This window comes from Carlito syrichta, unplaced genomic scaffold, assembly GCF_000164805.1.
Source record: "Carlito syrichta isolate Samal-C Ts95f unplaced genomic scaffold, Tarsius_syrichta-2.0.1 Scaffold301031, whole genome shotgun sequence".
Classification (NCBI taxonomy): Eukaryota; Metazoa; Chordata; class Mammalia; order Primates; family Tarsiidae; genus Carlito; species Carlito syrichta.
Window position 1 is genome coordinate 612,199 of NW_007245127.1, and position 22,912 is coordinate 635,110.

A 22,912-nucleotide genomic window follows, 5' to 3' on the forward strand; every position below is an offset into this window, starting at 1 on the left:
TCAAAGGCCAGGATGTGTTGAGACTGCTAGGACCGGCCCTGGTGTCAGCGCCTGAAGCTGGCGGGGAAGCTGGCACTGGCTTTGCCTCAGTGCCAAGAGAGAGCAGCCTTTAAGGAGGCTCCAGTGCCAGCTACAAGGCCCTGGCCTAGTCACTGCCAGCCAGCTGCATCCCGCCACTCAGGGCCTTTGGAACAATCTGGAATGGGATGGGTGGGAGTGATGTGTGCCGGCCCCTCTGCCCTGACACCCTGCCCATTCAGAGAGGTTATTTCAGATCTCCCAGATCATAGAGGGTGGGTGAGAGGGCTGAGGGAAAGGCTTGTGGAGGTCAGAGATGGACAAACCGGCAGCCACCTGCCCCCTCTACTCCCGACTGAACAGCACAGCCAGGGCTCCTGTCTCCCTCCTCCCACACTGCAGGGAGGCTGGGGGCTGAAGCCTCTGTAGCCAGAGGCCTTCTTATCCATCCCTTGTCTCTTCAGAAGGAAAAAATGAGGCTGGGAGGTGGATTCTGGGCATTGAGAGAGTGCCACTGTGCCCCGACTCTCCGGTCTAGCGGCTGCTGGGTTGGGGAGGGGATAGGGGCATCCCCCCTCTCCCCCACTTCGGATCCCTGCTTGAGCCCCACTTCTGGGTCACACTCCCTTTCCAAAAGCCACCAGATGATGACAGACCAGAGCAACCTCCCTGGCTCCCGCTGGCCCGATGGGCCCTGGTTTTCCCTCCCAGTGCCTCTTCATCCAGACTCCCCAGAGCCCAGGGGCATCTGCCGGGGGCTACAGAAGGGAGAACCTGCCCACTCCAGGGCTCAGGGTTCCTTGGCATTTGCTTACATAAGATTTCAGGGGAAAACTTGGTACCATGACTAAAACCCTTTCTGACCCACTCCATGCACAACTGGGAAAACTGAGGCCTTGAAAGCCAGAATTTAGTTCAAGACGTATTCATTAGCAGCAAAGTAGCCCCTGTTCAGTCTCTCTCTCCCTGACACGCTCACATTCTCACACACACACACACGCACACACTCACACTCATTGCTGGACAGCATCACCAGCACACCCACTCTCATCCACACTCAAGAAAAGAATTTTCTAATTTTTTTGTGTTGTTTTCATTTTCTTTTTTTTTTTTTTCTTAAAAAGGACTTATCCAAATATCTGGATAATAAATCATGTGCGTTTCCTAAGAAACTGGGATTTTCTTTTCCCTTGTGGTGTCGGTGTTTTTCTTCTTCTTGGAGCCTGACTAGCAGTCTGAAGCTGGCTTTCCTTTTCCTTTCTGTTTTGGACGGGAGAAAGCAGTTTGTCTGAATTGTACTTGACTCTTCAAAGAGGAAAACGGGGTGAGAGAGGAAGGGGCTGGGGAGGACGGAGGAGGCGGCAACCCAGGAAGAAGAGGAAGCCTGGAACCAGAACGGACAGAGCCCGGGAAAGCGGGCCATGGGGGTGGGTGGAGGGAAGGCCGCCTCCTTGCCCCCTGACTGCCTCCAGAGGCCTCAGCCCACCGGGTTCCTGCATGGAAGCCTGAGGCCAGGAGAGAGACGGCAGAGCTGGGGAAGGAAAACGGGGCCCTTGAACAACAGAGCATGTGGATTTGCTAAGGCTGGTCGTGGTCTGGGGTTGGGGCAGGGGGAAGAGGAGGAGGAGGAGGGCGCAACTCTGGCTGTGAGCTGAGGGGCAGTGGAGGCTGGACATGCCAATCTGGAGGCTGCCCTAGGTCTCCCTGTGCCCGCCTCCTGCCAGTCCCTGGCAGCCCATGGCTCCCGGCGGCTCAGCAGTCCCCGTCGGTGGCCACGGCCACCAGCATCTCACTCTTGCCCATCTCCTCCAAGGCACTGGCCAGGCTGTTGAGGTCTCCGTCGTCCTGCTGCAGAGCTTCCCAGAGGTCCAAGATCACGCCCGTGGGGCTTGCTTTGGTGGCAAAGTAATTCAGGTACCTGGCGGAGGGAAGGAGGGGCACTGAAGTCCCCAAGCACTCAGCACCTCCCAGAAACGTGCGGGGGACAGAAGGGTGCACAGGGGATCCCACAGCCTTGGGGTCTGAATCCTGGCTCCTGCCTGACTCTGGGCAAGGCCGAGCACCTCTCTGAGTCTGTCTCCTCATCTTCAAAATGGGAATGATACCACCTCCCAAAGTTGCAGATAAGATCCAGAATCACGTAAAGGGAGGGTCTAGGGATGTCTCTAGTGTTGACACCCCACACATCATCATTGTTATATATTTATTATTTATGTACTTATTTTTTGTAGAGATGGGAGTCTTGCTATGTTGTCCAGGCTGCTCTCAAACTCCTGGCCTCAAGCAATTCTCCCAACTCAGCCTCCCAAAGTGTTGGGATTACAGGCATGAGCCACCATTGCACCCAGCCCATCATCCTATTTCTTATCTGGACACAAGAGAAACTGTCCAAACCCAGCATACTGATCTCTCTTCTTCCTCCCACCTTGCTCCTGGCTGATCCTGCCCTGTGAACTCCTCTGGGAGTAGGAACAAAGCCCCAGCCATCTTTGTAAACCTTGCCCATTTCAGCAAGTGATCTTATCTCTACATCTGCTCAAAGCAGATTTATTAATCATTTTTCCAATAAGTACAATACTGTCATTGTCGCCATATTTATCCAGCATTTGAAGTTCTCCAAGAGTCCCCCGGCCGGGGGGTGTGCTGTCATTCAACGCATTTCCGGAGCCTCTGCTCTGTCCTGGGTGACCTCACCTCACTGGAGCCTGGCTTTATCTGAGTCTCCCGCCATCCCATGAGATGGGCAGGAGGAGTGTCAGTAGGGCGGGAGAGGGTGGTATTCCCTTAGCGTCTGCGTGGCTCACTGGCAAATGCTCTGAGCATGTTGCTCTTTAAGGGAATAGCATCCTCAGATTCAGTCCATGCAGACCTGAGCTCCTGACCTCCCGTGGGTGAGGGTAACAAGCAACCGAGCCAGGAGCCGGTCCTGGGAGGTCTGGCCGCCTGCCCGCTGCCCCTGCCCGGCCTTGAGGACAAAGGCGGGTGAGCTGGGCTGTGGTTTGGGCACTCACCGGTCCACGGAGAGCTTCTGCGCCAACATCCGCCAGTCATTGCCCCGCGAGTTGGGGGCATCAAGGCTGTTGCATATCTTTTGGCGGATGGAGAGCGGGATCTTGAAGGCATAGGGTCCCAGCTGGGTGGTGGCGGCACTGCCAGGGGCAGAGCAGAGGGCGTCCAGGGAGCCAGCCGGCGTCTGGAAGAGTGGGGAGTGAGGGTGAGGGGCACAGTACCGGGCCTCTGCCCCTCCAGCCTCCCTGCCCTGAGCCTGTGTGCTCACTGAGGCTTGAGTCACCCCTACTTCCTTGAGGCAAGTTGCTCAGGCAAGGACCTGCCCTCCCTGAGGGTCGGTTCCCCAGGGCAAAGCCTTTGTGGCTGTCCTCATCCCTCAGGGCGTGCACCATGCTAACTCACTCTCCAGGCAGAGGCTGATGTAGCCTCATAGTACGGAGGCCCCGAGGAACCCCGGCACAGTCTAATCCACACGGGCCCATTTCTACAGACGTGGAAAATGAAGTCTAGAAGGGGAAGTGACCTGCCCATGGTCACATACCATCTAGTGGCAGAGCTGGGTCCCCACCTATGTCCAGTGCTCCTTCCACTGCCCCAAGAAGAAGATGCAGCACTGGCGAGGCGGGGAGGGGGGTCTGGGTTTTCAACCTCAAATGAGAGTCACAGGCCTGGCCGTGGCATCGACCTGGGCTCAAATCCAGTCTTACCACTGGTGTCCCATGTGCAAATACCTGCCCTTTTTGAAACCCACTTCCTCACCTCCCGTTCAGGGATCACACCTATCTTGTCTGTCTCCCGGTGCTCGTGAAGTTTTAGTGACAGAATGCCGTCACCTGGCATGCATCAAGCATGGGGATGGCACGCAGTAATGGTTGTGGGAAGTGGCACTTCCATCCAGATAGAGGAAGCCCGGGGGTCTGCTGCGGTCCCAGCCCCGCCTCCCTGGGTTGTCCTCGGCCCTCACCTCCGCCAGCGTGGTGTGCAGCTGGAAGATCTGGCCCTCCCCCTCCACCTGGCGCACGCAGATCTTGCAAGAGAACTCCGTGGAGGCCAGGCTGTGCCTCTCCAGGGTGAAAGTGCAGTGCAGAGCCTTCTGGCTGCCACTCCAGATGTGGCAGAAGGGGATTTCCTGTGGGAGGAGGGCGTCATGAACAGGACAGGCCAGCCTACCCGGCCTTCATGGGGAATGGAGGCACAGGTGGGATGTAGGGCCGCAGGGAGGGCTGGGGCCACAGGGAGGGCTGTGGAATGCAGAGAGGGTTGGGGGTTTCAGGGAGGGCTGGGAACCACAGGGAGAGCTGGGAGCAGCAGGGAGGGCCAGGAGCCAAGGGGAGGGTGAGGCCATGTCAGGCTCTTGGTTCCAGGAGGGAGCTGAGAAGGAGGCACGTGGGGCGGAAAGGCATGTGTGGGTGAGCATGTGTCTGGGTCTGGGAAGCCGCATGGACTCAATGGTACCTCACGCTGCATGGTGGGTAGCAGGCTGTGGCCATCAGACTAGCATGGGCAGCCTGCTAAGTGTGTACGCTCTGAGAGATAGCAAGGCCTCCATGAGCATGGAGAGCTTAGGGACTTATGCGTGGGATTGTGTAAAAGGGTGGAAGTGTGAGTGTTGCCGTCAATGGCACTGAATTTGGGGAAGTGCCCGAGGAGGGCTAGGAGCATGGGGACTGCTGGGAGGGAGACAGAGACAGCAGCGAGAGACACCAGGGAGGGCAAGACTACAGGCAGAGGGAGGAGGCAGGCCCAGGAGGGGGAGCTGGTCTTTCCCGGGCAGCCCTCACCTGGTACTTGGCCAGTAGCTTGCTCCTCCAGTGGGCATGGGGAAGGTCGTGGAGAGAGAGGCGCAGGTTGTGGTAACTGTCCTTAAACAGCAGGGTCTTTGGCTCCTCCACCAGGTAGCCGCCCAGAGTCCGCTCCAGCTCTAGTACCTCCTGTGGGCAGGGGCAAGGGGCAGGGAGAGTCCATCATACTTGGCCAGTGGGCCCTCTCCTGCTGCACATTAGGACCCACTTGAGCACTCGAGCTGGGGCAGGGACTGGGCATTTGGCAGGTGCCCATAGAGGGTTTATGGTATGGATAGATGAATGGATGGCAGCTAGATGGACAGACAGTGGGACAGATAGATAGATGAAAGGATCTGTAGATGACCGGATGCTAGATAGACTGATGGATGGATGGACAGATGGTAGATAAATGGACAAATGGATGAATAGATGGATAGTGGATGGATGGATAAAAAGACAGATGAAAGGAAAGATAAATGGATGGAAGGGTGATGACTGGATAGACAGATGGGCTGTTGACTAATGAGCATGTAGACAGATGAACTGATGAATGGATGGTAAATGGATGGATGGAAAGACAGGTGGAAGGAAAAATAAATGAATGGAGGGGTGATGACTGGGTAGACAGGTGGGCTTTGACTGAATGAGTGTATGGATAGATGAATATAAAGGTGAATGGATGATGGTGGATGGACAGATGGATAGCTGAATGAATGGATAGATGGATAGTGGGTGGATGGATGGATAGACGGATGGTGGATGGATGGACGGATGGATGGATGGATTGTGGGTGGATGATGGATGGTGGGTGGATGGATGAAAGAATGAATGAATGATAGGTGGATGGATGGTGGGCAAATGGATAGATAGGTGCATGGTGACTGGACAGTGGATGGGTGAGTGGATGGTAGATGAATAGATGGATGGTGGGTGGATGGATGGATGGTGGGTAGGTAGATGGATGGATAGTGGATGGATGGATGGTGGATGAATGAGTGGATGGTGGATGGATGGATGGATGGATGGATGGTGGGTGGATGGACGGATGGTGGATGGATGGTGGATGGGTGGATAGATAGATGAGGGGTAGATGGATGTTTGAATGGTGGATAAATGGATGGATAGATGGATGATGGATGGTGGGTGGATAGAAGGATGGCGGATGGATAGATGGATGGTGGATGGATGGTGGACGGACGGATGGATGGATAGATGGATGGATGCATTGTGGTGAATAGATGGATGGATGGTGGGTGGACGGGTGAATGAATAACACATAGGTAAATGGATGAGGGGTGAATGGATGGATAGATGGATGGATGGCAGATGAACAGACGAGTGGATAGTGAATGGATGTGTGGATGGTAGATGGATGCATGGAGGGTGGGTGGAGGGATGGATGGATGAACGGATAGATACGTGGATGAACAGGTGGATAGATAGATGGATGGATGGAGGGATAATAGGTGGGGGTTGAATACACAAGTAATGCCATCAGGCTGAAATCTAGCAACTTCTCTCTTGAGCTCCACACTACTAGCTGGATGTTAGCCAATGCCCCAGGACCAGGAGAGCCAGCTGCAAGAGCACTCCCCGGGACCTCCCACCCATTACAGGCCTCCTGGAACTTCAGGCCAGCGCTGCTCCAGCAGGGGATGCTCACTTTCCCATGGGGCTTTTCTCCTCTGTTGTCTGCAATGTGGAGTTTGGGCTCAGCCTACGAGGCTGGCTGGATGGGACCACAAAGCAGGGGAGGAGGATGGAAGGATGGAGCTGGAGGGGTTCCCGCAGGGCCCAGTGTCTGTGCGCTTCCAGTGTTATGTCAGGATGAGGCTGAGATCCTGGGGCTGGGGGAGGGCCTGGGAGAAGCGGGCAGGGGCTTTAGGTCGGAGGAGGGGGCTGCTGAAAGTCTGATCCCCTCACCTTTCTTCCCTTCTGTCCCCTGCCACAGGTCCAGCCCTCTCTTAGGGGCATCCCGTCCATTCTCTTGCATACACTCCAAGCCTGACCCCTCCCTTCCCCCACCGAGCCTGCCCATCACTGGTTCTTCCACTACATGGACGAAACACAGCGTCCAGCCCCGCCTCTCCTGGACACTGCCACTGCTAGTGGCCTCGGGCCCACCCCAGCTTCCCAACAGCCAACTCGCCTCTCATGCAGCCACCCCCAGTGCAGTCACAGGGGCTTTCTAAAGAGCACCGTGAACAGGGTCTTCCCGGCGCATCTCCCTTCCCACTGGACGAACCTCAAAGCTCCTGAGGCTTCTGGGAGGCTGAACCTTGCCGCCTCCTCTGTCCTCCCATACCTGCACATGCCCTGCACCCTCCGGTCACCCTGAGCGACACCCCAGCCTTTTCATAAGCTCTTCTGCCTGTGTGGAATGCCCTTCACTCTCTGCCAGGACTCCGACTTGTCACATTCTCAGGACCCCTCCCCCACCCTGAGTCCCTCCGTCCGCCCACGGAGCCCTCATTGATCTGCTTCTACCCCTAACCTGGTGGAGCTCAGCGGGCAGGCAGGCCCTGCACCCGATTCATTTCTGTACCTGGAAGGTCTGACCCCATCTCAGTGTGTGAGGGATGCATGCGTGGCTGAACAGGGCTGGTGGGGGGAGGGTGCGGGGCCACATCCTGGGAGTGGGGATGCCAGTAGGGACCACGCAGCTGGCGCCCAGCCCTACCTTCAGCGCTACGGGTGTGTCCTCCAAACAGTACACACGGAGGCTGTACTCCAGGGAGGTGCAGAGGGCGGGTGCGAAGACGGCCAGCTGGAGCCGCTTGATGGCTGAGCGGGAGTAGGACTCGCCCGTGAACGCGTAGGTGCCCAGCTGGTCCAGCAGGATGTGGCAGGCCCTGGCCTCCAGCTGGCAGTAGCAGGGCGTGTTCAGGGTCTCCTCGTCCAGGGTCACCACCTCCTGCCGGGGGGTAGACGGTCACAGTCGCCCAGGCTGGGCCGGAGGAAAGGAGCTTTCTCTGGCCTCCTGGGTGGGTTGGGAGGGCTGGGCGGGCTCCGCCCTGTCTCCTCACCTCCCAATGGCCCTGGTGGGCCTGGGTCTTGAGCTGGAAGATCCAGTCGCTGGCGCTGACTTCAGCACAGTGAGGCACGGTCAGGATGACGGGGCGGCACAGCAGGAGGCCAGTGGGCCCACAGGTCACTGAGGGGCTCAATACTGTCTGGGTCCCTTCCGAAAGCGGGCTGGGGGCAGGATGGAGGGCAGGGGGAGGTAGTGAGGGGAGGCCCAAGGACAGCCAGGGTGCAGGGTCCTGCTGGACTCCCAAGTCAATCTTCTGATACCTGTCAAACCTTCCAAGGGTACAGAAACAGCCCAGGCAGCGGAGGGCAGATCTCTGCTACTCAGGGCTCCACATTCCCAGAGGTCATGGGGACAAAGGAGGCAGAGAAAATGGCCTTGAGGAGGTGTCCAGAGTTTTGCTATTCCTCCACAAGATTCTCACAGCTTGAAACTCTTGGCCTGAATTGGCAAAGTTTCTGTACCCTTGGAAGGTTCTGACAGGTGTTGCTCAAGTGCACTCCAGAAAGTTGGTCCTGATGTACACCCCCCAGTATGCCTCAGAGGGATCCCACCTCCTTGCCAGCACGAGGGCACTACTGTTTGAAAAATCCCTGCAAATTCCTTAAGCAAAAAAAAAAAAAAAAATTCCCAGCATATCTCAGGGTTATATTCATTGGTCTTCTTTGACTACAAATTAGATTGTATGTTTTCTCATAACATACTGACTGCGTGTGTGTGTGTGTGTGTGTGTGTGTGTGTATCATGTGCTTATATCTTTTGCTCATTTTCATACTGAGATGTTTAGTTTTTCTTATTGGTCTATAAAAACTCTTTACATAGTAAGGCTATTTAGCCCCTTGTCCTACTTGTAGCCAGTCTGCCAACTGCCTTTCAGTTTCATGATTCATGGTGCTGGTTTTGCAAGTGTTAAATGTAGACACAGCAGAACCAGTGTTTTCCCTGGAGGACTATCCAGCTTAGGATAGGCTTAGAGGGGAGATGGGAATACCAGAGCCCAATGTGGGCAGGTGGGAGGGAGGAAGAGAGAGGACAGTGGTCCGGGGCTGGGTCTCTACTCACAGGGTGCTTTCTGCCTTGTTGATAAGTAGGTACATCTCGTAGAACTTGCCCTGAGGAATGGCTCCATTGGGCACCAGCAGGCTGACCCCTAGGGGAGAGAGAGGTCAGCACGGAGTCCAGGGGCTTAGAAGAACAGGGGGCGGGGGGCTGCCCCCAGCCTGGGGCCCGGAGAGAGAGGCAGCTCCTGAGCTCCAGGTGGCCACCGGCCAGGGGTAGGGAGGGAGGGTCTGGGGACTGGATACAAGGGGAGGCCGGGCCTTGACAGAGCCGGCTTGTCCAGCGAGACAGGGGCCTCTGACACTGCGATGGGGTTTGGAGGTCCCAGTGCCAGCTCCATCCCTCGCTCAGGGTGGGATGCTGAGAAGCTGTCGATGCTGGCTTGGTGACCTAAGATGGGCACCCCTGCCCACTGCAGCTAGAAACTAGGACAGTGCTCTTTGGGCTTACTGAACGACACAGGGATGTTCTCCTTCACTTAGTAGAGAAACTGAGTCATGGAGTGTGGCTGACCCAAGGCTCCCCTGCCCCAGTGAGGGCACTGGCAGGCCTGAACCCTAGGCCTTCCAATCAGATGTCTATTTGATAGTCATTTCCTTCCCCTGGGTCTCACTTTCCCCATCTATGAAATGGGATTAGGGAAGCCCCATCTTCTGCCGGGCGGGTGTGGGGACAGTCCAGAGAGGATGTGCCTAGGCCAGGTGGACAGGCAAGCAGGACGGGGGCCCACCTGTGCCGGGGATGCTGAGCCGGCCGCCCAGGCAGCCAAAGGTGCCGCTGACGCTGCTGCCCGGGTCTCGGGGCAGGCCTGGGAGCTGCTGGGAGCCGAGGCCCGCGCCGCGCAAGTGCAGGAAGTGGGCGTCCCGGGTGAAATCGCCAGGGTACGTCCCAGGTGGCAGGACTCCCAGCAGGTCGGCCCCATCTGCCAGGCCTGGCCCCGAGCCCATGGTGCTGGAGCTGTAGACCTTGACCTTGAGGCTGGGCAGGGGGTCCAGCAAGGGCGAGTTGGTCATGGGGATCTTGTCGGCCGAGTCCTGTAGGGCATACACAGGTCCACGGTAGACACCGGCGCTGGCTGTCAGATCGGGAGGCACAGGTGGGTGCAGGAGCTGCGGGTTGCCTGCAGGGGTGGGAGCTCTGATTACACCTAGCGGTGCCTCCCTAGTCCAGCCCCCACCCCTGCTCTGGGCAGGAGCCTCCAGTTGCAAAATCCCACCCCAATGTCCAGCCGTGAAAGACTCCTTGTTGTCTGCTGCAGGAAGCTTTGGGGACCTGGAGCCTGGGTGCCTCACTCCCATCCTTCTTGGGATTTCTCCCATCCACACCCAGAGCAAACTCTGGAAAGGCCCCGGAGGGGTCAGGAGCCCCAACTCTGGTCTGGCTGCCCCATCTCTGCCCACACCCCCAACAGCCTCGGGTGCTTACCGGGCCTCGTGGTCTTGAAGTTGACTGGGTGAAAACCCCCCGTCAGGGCGGCGGACGAGTCAGTGATGTCAGTGTCAAAGTCGCGGCAATTCCGGCGGTACACTACCACTCCCACCACCATGAGGATGGCCACGACCACGCAGACAGCCACCACGAGGCCTGCATACAGCGCCACATCCCCCGAGGGCTCCAGCACTGTAAGGACAGGAGAGCCACTTGAGTCAGGGCAGCACAGAAGCCACGCCCTGGGGGAGCCAGGGGTCTCTAGGGAGGGCAGGGCATGGGGCCGACTAGAGTGGTGTTGAATTCTCGTCTGAGCTCCTCCAGGGCAAGCTGGAGACCTCAGCCGCCCTCAGCGTCTGTCTCTTCATGGGACAAATGGGCTCAGGATCCTGCCCTCTGCCCTCCTAGTTGTGGCAATGAGAGGCCAAAGAACAAGCATGCCCATGCCCAGGAGTTAACTCATTCATTGCTCACCATGAGGAGAAGCCCGGGGTCTGTATGGCTCAGAGACACCAGGGCTACATAATCTGTCCTAACAGAGCTGGGACTTAAACTACAGACTTAAACGACACTCTGAGCCTGTGGCAATTCCCACAGGACCATAGGTCCTGGCTCCCAGATATCTCTGTAATAGCTGTTCCAAGCTCATCCTCCATTCCATGCTGGGAGGTGGGAGGTGAGGGGGAGGTGATAGGAATGAGATGCACAGTGATGGGGTGGGAAGGAGATGAGCAGATGGGGGGAGGATGGGGCCAGGGAGGCAACCCATGGCTACACTTCCCTCCCACAGACAGACATGGCCAAGCAGAAAGTGTCAAGGTCAAAGAAGCAGGGGCCAAAGTAGGGCTGTCCAACAGAACTTTCTAGGGTGATGGAATATTCTAGGTCTATGCTGCCCTGTCTGCAGCCCTGTGTGGTTGCTGAATAACTGAAATGTGGCCAGTACAGATGAATTTTTAAATTTATTTAATGTTCATTAAGTTAAAATGAGTTTAATCAGCCACATGTGGCTCATGGCTACCATACTGGAGAGCTCAAGCAGGGCCAAGACGGCAGCCGCCAACATGGCTGGCCTTCCCATTGCCTCCTTTGGGAGCTCCAGGAAGCACCTGTCCACTCTCTCTCTCTCTCTCTCTGGGGGGCCCTCGGAGAAAGAGACCTGCTTCCCCTGCCTGGAGTCCTCCAAGCTCCTGCCTCTGAGGTCTGCATGAGCTGTTCAGCAAGGTAGGGCGTGAGTTGCAGCCCATTGGATGTCTGCCCACTTCCGACCTCTGTCTGTCCTGGTTCTCTCCTCAGCAGCCCTCATGGGCTCCCCTCGGACCCCTCGGAGATGGGTATCTTGCATCTCTGGAAACTGTTGACTCAGCAGAGAAATGGCTCCCGGGCCTGGCTCTGCCTCCTGATGTCCTTTCTAACACTGAAGCCACTTGTCTGGTGATTGGTACTCTCCAACCAGTCACTAGCCAGCCCCTCAGTGAGTGGGGCTGAGTGCCTCACTCTGATTTGGGATACCAGAATTATCTGGGAATTGTGATTTAATCACCACAGGCCCATCTGCCTAAGTGGCGTTACTGTTCCAGTGCAGGACAGTGGGCATCACAGATAACTTAGGGGGCTTGGCCCAGCCACTAGGGGTACAGTGAGGGGCACTGGGATGGACTGGCATGGCGCAGCCCCTGACCCTGTCCCCAGGGGGAAGGTCAAGGGCAGAGGGTTACAAGCACCGGCTCTGGCAGCAAAAATACTTGGTTTCAAATCCTGGCTCTGCCACTTCCTGGCTGGGTCTTTGGCAAGTCCCTTCTCCTCTCTGAGACTCAGTTTCCTCTCCTGTAACAGGAGGGCCAGCAGGGTATCCTCGGGCCTTTCTGTCAGTCAAAGGTCTGCTTGTCTGTCCACGAAGGAGGATGCAGATACATGCAGTGTTTGGTGCAGGGGGACGCCGGGGGGGCTGGAATAGGGGCACCCTCAGCTCTCCCTGCTCTGTGCCCCACCCCTGGGAAGAGCCAGCCAAGGAGAACCAGGGACCCTCAGAGGAAAGAGGACAGCCATGAGAGGGGACTTACGGTGGCTGTTGGGGTCGCTTAGAGTTTTCTTATCTGTCGAGGGAAATAAAGGGAGAGACAATGACACAGGTGATGGGAAAAAGTGGCAGAGAAGGTGGAGGGGAAGGGTGAGATGAAATGGTCGATATGGTGGCTGGGCGGAGGCGCTGAGGGCTATGGCACCGCAGGCTGGGCACCCAGGCCTGGGGCTGGGTGGGGGCCCTCACAGGCTCGAGTCCCCACCCGGGGCCCTCCTTGCCCACGACTCACTGTGCACGCACAGCCCATCCGTGCAGTTCTTGGAGTCCAGCAGCGTCCCACTGCAGTCGCGGCCTCCGTTCTGGGGCGGGGGCGCCATGCACTCGCGGCTGCGCCAGTGGGCGCACTCGGTGCTGCAGGCCGACCACTTACTCCACTCCGTCCAAGCCCCGTCGACTGCAGGAACATGACATGTGGGAACACACACATGACAGCCGTGCGCACACGTGGTCATGTGGGCAGAACACGGCAATGGACCAACATGCACACGTGCAAACACACATGCACACCGGCCAGGGAGGGAGGAACCCAAAGCACACGTGTGCCACACGGAGGTGAACACGCCACATCCACACAGCACTGGGCAGACAGTGAGTTCACTGACAAGGCGCACATGGTCACAGACACAGAGACAGCCCAGGGCACATTTGTACACACAAGGGCACAGACCCAGGGCAAAACCCCACCACGTCCACACAAGCACACAAAGGGAGGGGACACGGTGGATGGGCAGGGGCAGATCAGCAGAGGGGCACATGGAGGGTGGGGGGAAGACAAAAGGGAGAGGACATCAGGAGTAGGGCTCTGCCCAGGCCTCTTTTTATTTATTTATTTATTTATTTATTTATTTATTTATTTATTTGAGTTGGAGTCTCACTCTGTCACCCAGACTGGAGTGCAGTGGCCACTCCCGGCCACCGCAGCCTCGACCTGCTGGGCTCCGGTGATCCTTCCGCCTCAGCCTTCCAAGTAACTGGAACTACAGACGCACGCTACCACACCCAGCTAATTTTTGATTTATTGTAGAGATGAGGTCTCACCAAGTTGCCCAGGCGGGTCTCGAACCCACGGGCTCAGGCAATCCACTCACCTCAGCCTCCCAAGGCGCGGGATTACAGGCTGAGTTGGAGTCTTACTTTATCACCAAGGCTGGAGGGTGTGACAGGATCACAGCTCACTGCAGCCTCGACTTCCTAGGCTCAGGTTATCCTCCCACATCAGGCACCCCAGCAGCTGGGACTACAGGTGCACACCACCACATCCAGCTAATTTTTGTATTTTTTTTTTTTTTTTGAGTTGGAGTCTCATTCTGTCACCCAGACTGGAGTGTAGTGGCCGCTCCCGGCCACTGCAGCCTCGACCTGCTGGGCTCCGGCAATCCTTCTACCTCAGCCTTTCAAGTAGCCAGAATTACAGGCATGCGCTACCATGCCTGGCTGATGTTTTTATTTGGCTGATGTTTTTATTTATTGTAGAGATGAGGTCTCGCCAAGTTGCCCAGGCGGGTCTCGAACCCGCGAGCTCAGGCAATCCACTCACCTCAGCCTCTCAAAGCACGGGATTACAGGCTGAGCCACCAAGCCCGGCTTAATTTTTGTATTATCTGTAGAGACAAGGTCTCACTATGTTGCCCAGGCTGATCTCAAACTCCTGGGCTCAAGTGATCCTCTCACCTTGGCCTCCCACAGTGCTGGGATTATAGGCGTGAGTCACCGTGCTTGGCCCAAGGTGTGTCTTAACATTAAAGTACAGGAGAGTCTTCCTGACCCCGGGCAGCTGTGGGACCCTGGCCTGGGGCTGACACGGAGAATCCCCAGCTGGGAAGACAGAAGGGCCTTGATTAGAGGGTCAGGGAGCAGAGCCACCGCTCAGACTGCTGCTCAGAGCCTCTGCCTCCATGTCACCAGCAGCCCGGGGCAGAACAGGAGGTTAGAACATCTTGTCTAGCCTGAGCATCAGCTGTGGGTCCCTGACAAGCACCTTTGCTCCCCAAGTTGGGGGGAATAATGCCTGTCCTGGTGCTGGGACAGATCACAGAAGGCAGTGTGGGGTGGAAGGTGAGCCTGGGGGCGGGCAGGGTGCCACATGGCCAGTGGCCCTTACCTGGGCACACGGTGGTACAGGCGGTCTTCTGGAAGGCCTGGCCCTCGCAGAAGGCACCTCCATTGAGTGGGGCAGGGTTGGTGCAGGTCCGGGTACGCTTCTGCCAGCCTCGGCCACAGCGGTTGGAGCAGGGTGACCACTCTGCCCAGCTGGACCAGCCACCGTTCACTGCGGGGCGGCAGCCATCACCTGGCTGGCCTCCCCCAAGCCTTTCCCTCATCCCTGGCAAGGACTCACTGCTGAGGTCCAGCCTGCCCCAGTTAGACCCCTGTGGCCCTCAGGGCTGGGGACTTGAGGTCCCCCCAGGGACTGATGGGGGTCTGGGCTGGACTGGAGCTAGAAACCAGCACAGGGCTCTTTCTACACCTCTCTGGAGTCACTTCAGGTGTGGCCCTGCCTCTCCCGCCTGTGGGGCCCGAGGGGACAGCAGAGAACAATTTACAGGCCTGGACATCTGTCCCTAACCTCGCGAGGACAGCGGGTATGGTATGGGGCCTCACCTCCCCGCCAGACTTGGAGGGAACTGGGTCTCCTTCAGAGGCAGGCAGGAGGTCTTGAGAGGTGGGGCGTGCACCTGGCTGGGACCCCAGGAACGCCTGCCTTGGCCATGAAATTTGCTATTGTGGTCTCGGTCAATTTACCTCCTCTCTGGGCCGCAGCCTCCCCACCTGACCAGTCTCCTGTGAGCCTCCTGGATAAGGTAGAGTCCGGGGTACAAGCCCCAGGCTCTCTGTCCCCTCCACCCCCACCCCCCACTGTGAGAGGCCCGCACCATAGACGATGACCGTGGCTGTGGTGCTCCGGCGCTTGGCCACGATGTTCTTGGCCACGCAGGTGTAGTTGGCCGTGTCCAACAGGCGGGCCTGGCGGATGATGAGGTTGTGGTCGATGGTGAGCAGGAAGTTGGTGTCTCGGGTGGGGTCGATGACATCCTCGTTCTTGAGCCATTCCACCTGTGGGTGCGGGTTGGGGACAGTTAGGGCCCAAGGCAGGTCCAACCACCAAGAGAAGCATGGCAGCTCTGTCTGGGCCCACGCCGGGGTGGTGACATTGAGGCGAGACCTTCGTGGACCGGGCACTGTGCTAGACGCTACGCAGTACTGTGGCTAGGAGCACCATTTGCCAGCAGGTGGCCTTGGGAGGGGACTGACTTACCACTCAGGGCCTCCATTTCATCAGCCGTCAGATGGAGCAGCTACTCTACAGGACTGTCATGAAGGCGACACAACAAGTGCCCAGAAAAGGACCTGGCTCAGAGTAAGTTCAGTTCCACTCACTAACTAGTCATTTGCAAGAGGTAACTATTGCCATCATTAGCTCCTCAAACGGGCTCCACCAGTGAGGGCAAGAGGCCTGCGGGTAGTCAGGAACCAGGGTCCTGGGTCTGGCAGACTTAGGTTCAAATCCCAGCTCTGCCACTCGCTGGCTGCCCCTCCCAAGCACTGCCTCCTCGCCGCAGGATGGGATGACGACATCCACCTTGCAGACCAGCGTGCCCGGTGCCTGGCACACCTGGGAGCCCTGTGAGTGGCAGGCATCGCACGGGGTGTTGTCTGAGCCCACAGCGCAGATGAGGGCTTGGGCTGTGAGACTGGCAGTCCGGGGTCACGTCTTCCCCAACCCCTGTCCCACTGGGGCAAAGCTGAGATGTCCCCCCGTGTCCGGTTCTTGCTCCTGGACCACCAGGGTGGCAAGGCGACAAGTGGCCCAGAGGCCATGTGGTGGAGGGAGGGGTGACAGCTCGTGGGGGGAGAACACATTCACACACACGTGTTATGAGACCCTTCGACATCCATAAAGCTGGGGCCTCGTGTTCAGGGTGGGGCGGGGGGATAGAAACTGAGCCTGGGGGCCTTCCCAAGGAGCCCTGAGGGGTGTGAGGGTTCCTGCCCTGGCTCGGCCCCATCCCGAGGGGTCACGCTTATGGAGGGCCCAGCTGGGATCTGGCCCGTGCTGAGTTCTGCAGAGGTGGCAGCTCCCTTCTCTGCCCCAGGCCTCCATCTCCCTATCTGCAAAATGGGTGGCTGGCATTTTGGCTGGTGGTGAAGACCACTCCTGCCCAGCCTCCACCGTGCCCCGTGTTCCCTGCATCCCCGCTCACCTCGGCCACAGGCACCCCCTCCGGCGGGCGGCACTGCAGGAGAACCTCATGGTCCAGGGGCACCTCCTTGCCCAGAGGCTCCTGGTCAAAGTTCTTGCGCAAGTCTGGGAAGGGTGAGAGGATCCAAGGACAGTCAACCCGGGCCAGGTTTGGAACCCGAAGTACCACCCTGTGGTCACTAGGTGGCAGTGCAGGCCAACGGCACTGTTCACAGGGCTCCACCGGGCCTCTACCTGGGAAATGTCCTCTTCTCCAGAGAGAGGTCTCACTAGGTGGGCTTGGGGGACAGGGCTCCCTCCCTGGCTCTGGGGTCCTAAGCACTTAGCAGCCCAGGATGGGAGAGGAAGGTGAAAAGGGGCCCTGGGAACCCCTGGGGCCAGAGGGGCCAGGGTTCTGGGTTCAGGGAGCCTCTTTTGACCTGCATCCACGTAACTGGATGTCTCTGCAGTGAGCATCTGCCGGGGATACAGAGGGAACCCCCGGGGATGTGGAGTTCCAGCCTCCTTGGGGAAGGGGGAAGGAGGCGGGACGGGGTGGGGGTCGGGGGGGCGTACAGGCGATGCGCACGTAGGCCCGGCGGCTCTTGGTGGTGCCCGCTGAGCTCCAGGCCACGCACTGGCACCAGTAGTCCTCCAGCCCGAAGAGCTCTTCCACCTGCTGCCGCGACACCTCAATCTGTACCTCGCGCACCCGCAGGCCTGGGAGGAGGAGGGAGCCGTCAGGAGCAGTGGGAGGACGCCAGGCGGGTCACCTCTCCCCTCCACCGGAGTCCTGTGGGACCTCTCATTCCACGACTCTTCTCGTCTCTGCCTCCGTCCTGGCCCAAGCCGCGAGGCCGCTCGCTGGACACGGTGATGGCTCACACAAGCCCCCTGCTGCCTTCCACCCAACCTCCACGTGGTGGCTAGCGTCCTCTTCGGAATGCACGATGGCGTGTCACTCCTCCCTGGCATGAGACCCTTTATCCACACATGGCCTTGTGGGCCTGTAGGGTCGGCTCCTGAGTGGCCCCCAGCTGCACTGGGTACCTACTTTTCCCTGCAGCACTGCAGCCTCGCTGGGTGTCTTCTAGTTCCTCATGTGTCTGGCTCTGTAACCACAGGGCCTTTGCACGGCAGTCTCCTGGGTAATACTCTCCTCAGCACCCTCTGTGCCCAGTGGCCTTCTAGGCACTGTCAGCTGGGCCCCACTTCCAGAGGGAAACCTCCCTTCCCCACCTACCCTCACAGTGCCCTGAACCAGACATTTGTGCAGCCAGCACCTCCCGCCAACCTGATTTTCTCCCAGCACCCATCATTATCCGGGCTTAGCTTGCTACTATTATCATTATTATTATCATTAGAGACAGAGTCTCACTCTGCTGCCCAGGTTGAAGTGCACTGGCATGGTGATCATAGCTCACTATAACCTTGACCTCCTAGGTTCCGGTGATCGTCCCACCTCAGTCTCCCAAGTAGCTGGGACTACAGACATGCGCCACCATGCCCAGCTAATTTTTAATTTTTTATAGAGATGAGGTCTCGCTATGTTGCTCAGGCTAGACTCCAACTCCTGGGCTCATGTGATCCTCCTGCCTCAGCCTCCCAAGTGCTGGGATTACAAGTGTGAGCCACCGAGTCTGTCTGGATCTAGATTATTTATTGGTGTATTCATGTGCTCAATGCTCATCTTCTGCAGAATCAGGTGGGGTTTTGTCCTGCTCACTGCTGTGGGTCTGGCACAGAGAAGGGGGCTCAGTGGGTGGCAAAGGTGTGATGCTAGCCTCTCCTGGTCACCACTCAGGAGCCCATGGGACTGGCTGGGGGAGGGCCCTCTTCCTAGGAGCCCCATGACCTCTCACTGGTCCCTGTCAGGGCCCCGGGGTGCCTATCTGGATAACTGGATCCACCGGCCTACATGGTGGGGGGACAGTTAGTCTTCTGTTAACTTTCCCTCAAAATGACCATTATGAGCAGGAAAGGAGTGAACCCGCCTGCATTAGGAAACCCACCTGATGCTCCTCCCCAAAGCCTGTGGAGGCCTGCTCCTCCAGGAAGCCTCCCTGACTGCCTCCCGTCTCAGAACTGCTAAAGCGGTTCCTCCTTGCCTAAATGTGTCCTGTCACATCCTCTTATGCACAAGGGCTATCAGGTTCCTTGAGGGCAAGCCTGCACACATCATGGCACGGTGGCATGATGGTTAAGAGCACAGTCTGATGGCTGGACAGGCTTGAATCCTGGCCCTACCTCACTCCCCAGCTGTGTGGCCTTTGCTAAGTTACTTAGCTTCTCTGAGCCTCAGTTCTCTCGTTATCGTTAAACACTCAGGGTCAGCTCTCTGTGAGTCCAGGCAGTCACTCGGCCACAGTACCCAGCCTGAGCCAGACACTAATTTATATACTCTGGCAAGTCGTCTGGATTTCCTCTGGCCTCTTCCTTTTACATTTGGAAACTGAGGCCCAGAGAGGGTAAGTGGCAGGCACAAAATTCCCCAGCAAGCAGTCAGCTCTCTGGTGTCTCCCCCAGGTGACAGCTCTGTCCCCTAACCCGGGATGCCTCTGTGGTCCTCTCCCAAGGAAGTCACTGCTGTCAGTCCCCCGCCTTGGAGGAGGTCCTTGCACTGGGAATCAGACAGGGAGGACAGACAGCCCCCTTCTGATGGCCAGGGACCTAGACAGGAGGTGGCTGGGGTTTGCCACTGAGAGAAGAGGCTGCCAGAGGGTGAGTGGCTGGTGTCTGCCTGCAGTGGCTGCCAGGGGCCAGCTACACGGTTGATACTGAGTGGCCCAGAGGGCAGGGCCCCTGCTCCTTATTGACCGGGCTGTGAACTGGAGGAGTGAGTCTTTCTAAGAAGATTATCTTTCCAAGAAGGTTCCAGCAGGGGACAGGGGAGACCACCACCAGCGAGGTGTGGCCTGTCCCCCTCTCCGCCCCTCTTGGCTTTGGGAGGGCCTGGGGGCTGCGGCTGGAGGCTGGTCCATGGCTGCCCAGAGAGCACTGTCCATTGTGTACAGCCGGCAGGGACAACTGTGCCCCAGTTTCTTGGGCTGGCAGGGTCCGCGTGCCTGGTGGAAGGGCAGGAGCCACGCTGCTGCCATCAGGAACAACCCAGGGTGATGATGACTAGGAGCAGTGACCTGTGAGGGCCCTGCACATGGACAAGGCCGGACCCCTGCGACTGACCTCCAGTACAGGCCATAGGGCTCAGGGCACAGAGAAGGAGGGACAGTCATGAGAGAAAGAGGCCAAGAGAGAGGACGGAGGAGGCGGGCATTTGCCACCTGCCTGCTGGGTCCTGGCACCCGGCTCGGTGCAATGCATGCACCGTCTCATTCTGTCCTCACCTGGGCCTTCTGTTCCCATCCCGGTTCACAGAGAGAGGGACTGGGGCTCAGAGAGGTTGTGTGACCTCCTCAAGGTCACACAGCCAGAGAGTGGGGGCAGCTGGCAAATACGTGTTCTTTTTCCCCTCTCCTTTAAAAAATTCCTGTATTCATTTTTGTATTTTGGGTGAGAATGGGACCCGAATCTATTTTTAAAAATTATACTGGGGGGAGGGAAGCTAGGGTGCAGAAACTGCCTACGGGCCACCTGGGACACCCAATCCCCACCACGACACAATATGCCCATGGAATGAACACACACATATGTACCCCCCGAATCTAAAAAACAAACCCCCCAAATTATTTTACCATTGTGGTAAAAATACACATGACAGAAAACTTTCCATTTTAACCCTTTTTAAGACGACAGTTCGGTGGGTCATACAGACAGTCTGGGGTATGGTTTTAAGTCTGCCTGGTTCTGAAATCTTGGAGCTTTCCATAATGAAAGAGAAATGGAAGAAGAGGGAAAGATGGATAGTGAGAGGGAGGCTGTCAGGGGAGAGACGCAGAGAGGGAGATGGAGAGAGAAAAAGAAAGGACAGTGGGAGACAGAGCAGCAGGCAGAGAAAGAGAGAGACAGAGAGAGAGAGGGAAAAGGAGGGTCAGGAGAGAGACAAGAGAGGGCTGAAAAAAAGAGAAGGGAACCAAGAAAGAGATGGGAAAAACAAAACACCAGGAAGGCTGCACAGGAGCCCCCTGAGTCTGGGGCCGTCTGCCAGGGGACCAGGTGTGTGGGGTCCCACCTCCCTGTCCTCAGCACCGGGAAGGGCTGTTCACACCGAGGGCTCCAGCACTGTCCGCAGGGGCCTGGAGACAGGTGAGTCCCCACTTAGACTCGGGGGCACCCCTAGGCTCTGGGAGACACGAGGAGCCCCTGGGCCCTGCCTCCTGCCCCGGTGGCACCCAGGACTCATCTCAGGAGGAAGGGACCCTGTGCACTCCTCCGCCCCCCAACCCCGTTTCCTGAGTTTCAACCACGCTGCCCTCCCTCCAAATCGGAGCCACATCCTAGCCACCGGCACGATGGTGGACGTAATACGATCAGTCTTTGTTTTTAACCTCCGACAATTTCCTTCTGGACGGAGAATGCCGTCTTGTGATTGGGAACGGAAAAGCCTATGACTCTCCACCAACAAAAAGTGCTGTAAAGATAACAGCATCGAGTGTCGGGTTGGGGGTGCCGGGGCTGCGGTTGGGCCTGGTTCTCGTGTTAAACGGGGAGATGAGCAGGGGCTGGGGAGAGTTCGAGAAGCCTCGCTGGCCTCTGGAATGTTCCCTGACACAGCGGAAACATGGAAGGGAAGTGGCCAGTGGGCACACACAGTCAGGCCGGGACGTGGGGAAATTCTCATCCAGGGGGAAGCTCGGAGGGGAAATGGAGGCTGTGTGAAGTCTCACACGGAGCCCAGGGCCGAGCAGGTGCAGACCCAGCATCCCCTTGGGGCCCGGGGTGTGCCGGGTGCCTGGGCGGGCGGGCTCACCGGTGGCCTCGTCCAGGCCCTCCTGCGTGACGTGGTCGCTCTGGCTGACCCACTCGCCGTTGCACTTGAAGTAGATCTGCGTGGCCGGGAAGGCGCGGCAGCTCAGTTCCACTGGCTTGTTCTTGACAATGTAGGCGTCCTGCGGCTCCTGCAGGAAGTGGGGCAGCGGCTCTGCGGGCGCCGACGGGAAGGAGTCCGGGAGCACCTCGCCGCCGGAGTCAGTGCCTGTGGAAGGAGTGGAGCCGTCAGGGAGGCTGTGGTGGGGAGGCCCACCCTGGGGCCCACCGCAGAGGGAGAGGGCGGGGGAGGCCGAGGCTGGGCAGCCAGCGACCTGCATGCATGCTGTGACCTGGGCCACACTGGCACTCCTCAGGCCTCAGTTTCCCATCCTGCCCTGAGTTTAGGAGGCTGGGCCTCAGAGCCAGGTCCTGCTCTGTGATGCTGTGTGGTTCCGCCTCTTCATGGATGGGGAAGTCAGGGAGGCCCAGACAGGGGAGGCAATCCATCAGACAACCCCCTGGCCCTCCCCAGCATCCCCTGCACTGGCCCTGTCCGCCTCAGTTTCCCATGGTGATGCCACCATAGGCACGGGGCTGGAAACGGGGTTGAGGGTGGAGCTTAACCAGGCCAGTCTCTCCCGGAGCCTCAGCTGTCCTTCACAGACCCGGCCAGCCAGGCTGACCTGGGCAGGCAGAGGAGCCAGGCCTTTGGGGCAGGTGGCGGGGGTGGGCCGGCTATCCCGGGCCTAGGCTCCCTGGTACTGGATCTCCTGCAGGCCTCTGCCTCGAGGAAGCCCAAGACCTCCACGGAGGAGGCCTTCTCCCGAAACCTCGCCCCTGGTCTGTGGCCCTGAGCCATCCCTCAGCCTTTTCCTGCTGCAGCCAAATCCACGCCCTCGCCTCTACAGACGAGGAGACTTCAGAGAACATGGCAAGACTGTGCCTGTGGCCATCTCCTCCCCCAAAGGGAGCCAGATGGAAACCCTGGCCTGCCTGTCTCCCTGGAAAGAACAGCACCTCAGGAGGTGAGGCAAACAGGAAGGGAGGGAGTGGCCACCGCCAGCCCAGCCCAGCGGGGTGGGAAACCAGGCCGGGTGGTTGGTTTGCAACCCACTTAGGAAAGTTGGGTTTCCAGGGCCAAATGCCAAACAATCAGCTGGCTGGGGACACGCTGTGAGGGCTCATCTTCCCTCACAGCAACTGCTCAGGAGACAATGGATGATGGCAGAGGTGGGGCTGCCGGGTCTGATCAGATCCTCCAGCTGGAGACCCCTGGATGGTGTGGGACCACACACTCGTTCTCTAGTCCAGGGGGCCACACTTGGCCCTAGGTGGTCCCCTGACAGAGGGGACAAAGAGACACTCGGTTTTCCAAGAGCAAAATGAGCAAAACATGCCTGACCATTGTTTTCTCTTTGTGGGCCAGGGACCCTGCTAAGACAGGGGTAGGGAGG

The 22,912-nt window shown here is 58.1% G+C and overlaps 1 protein-coding gene across 1 annotated transcript; it reads right to left on the reverse strand.

Annotated features, from left to right (window-relative positions):
* Positions 1–592: 592 nt before the first annotated feature.
* On the reverse strand, positions 593–22,317 carry UNC5B (unc-5 netrin receptor B). Its single transcript, XM_008054758.1, has 17 exons — positions 22,221–22,317; positions 21,460–21,684; positions 17,169–17,312; positions 16,615–16,718; positions 15,286–15,466; positions 14,514–14,681; positions 12,642–12,806; positions 12,393–12,425; positions 10,327–10,521; positions 9,632–10,021; positions 8,905–8,992; positions 7,838–8,006; positions 7,492–7,725; positions 4,809–4,958; positions 3,992–4,156; positions 3,030–3,211; positions 593–1,936 (listed from the first exon to the last, which is right to left on the reverse strand). Exons 1-17 carry the CDS (start codon positions 22,315–22,317, stop codon positions 1,771–1,773), a joined length of 2,856 nt encoding a protein of 951 aa, XP_008052949.1. The 3' UTR covers positions 593–1,770.
* Between the last annotated feature and the right edge of the window lie 595 nt (positions 22,318–22,912).

Bases quoted from the DNA above. Each gene is read 5' to 3' on its own strand.
- UNC5B (XM_008054758.1), bottom strand. From the start codon at position 22,317: ATGGCTCAGGGCCACAGACCAGGGGCGAGGTTTCGGGAGAAGGCCTCC. The intron at 16,719-17,168 runs GTACGCCCCCCC...CACCCTTCCCAG, and splicing joins GGCCTACGTGCGCATCGCCT to ACTTGCGCAAGAACTTTGAC. The intron at 15,467-16,614 runs GTGAGCGGGGAT...CCGCACCCACAG, and splicing joins AGGGGGTGCCTGTGGCCGAG to GTGGAATGGCTCAAGAACGA.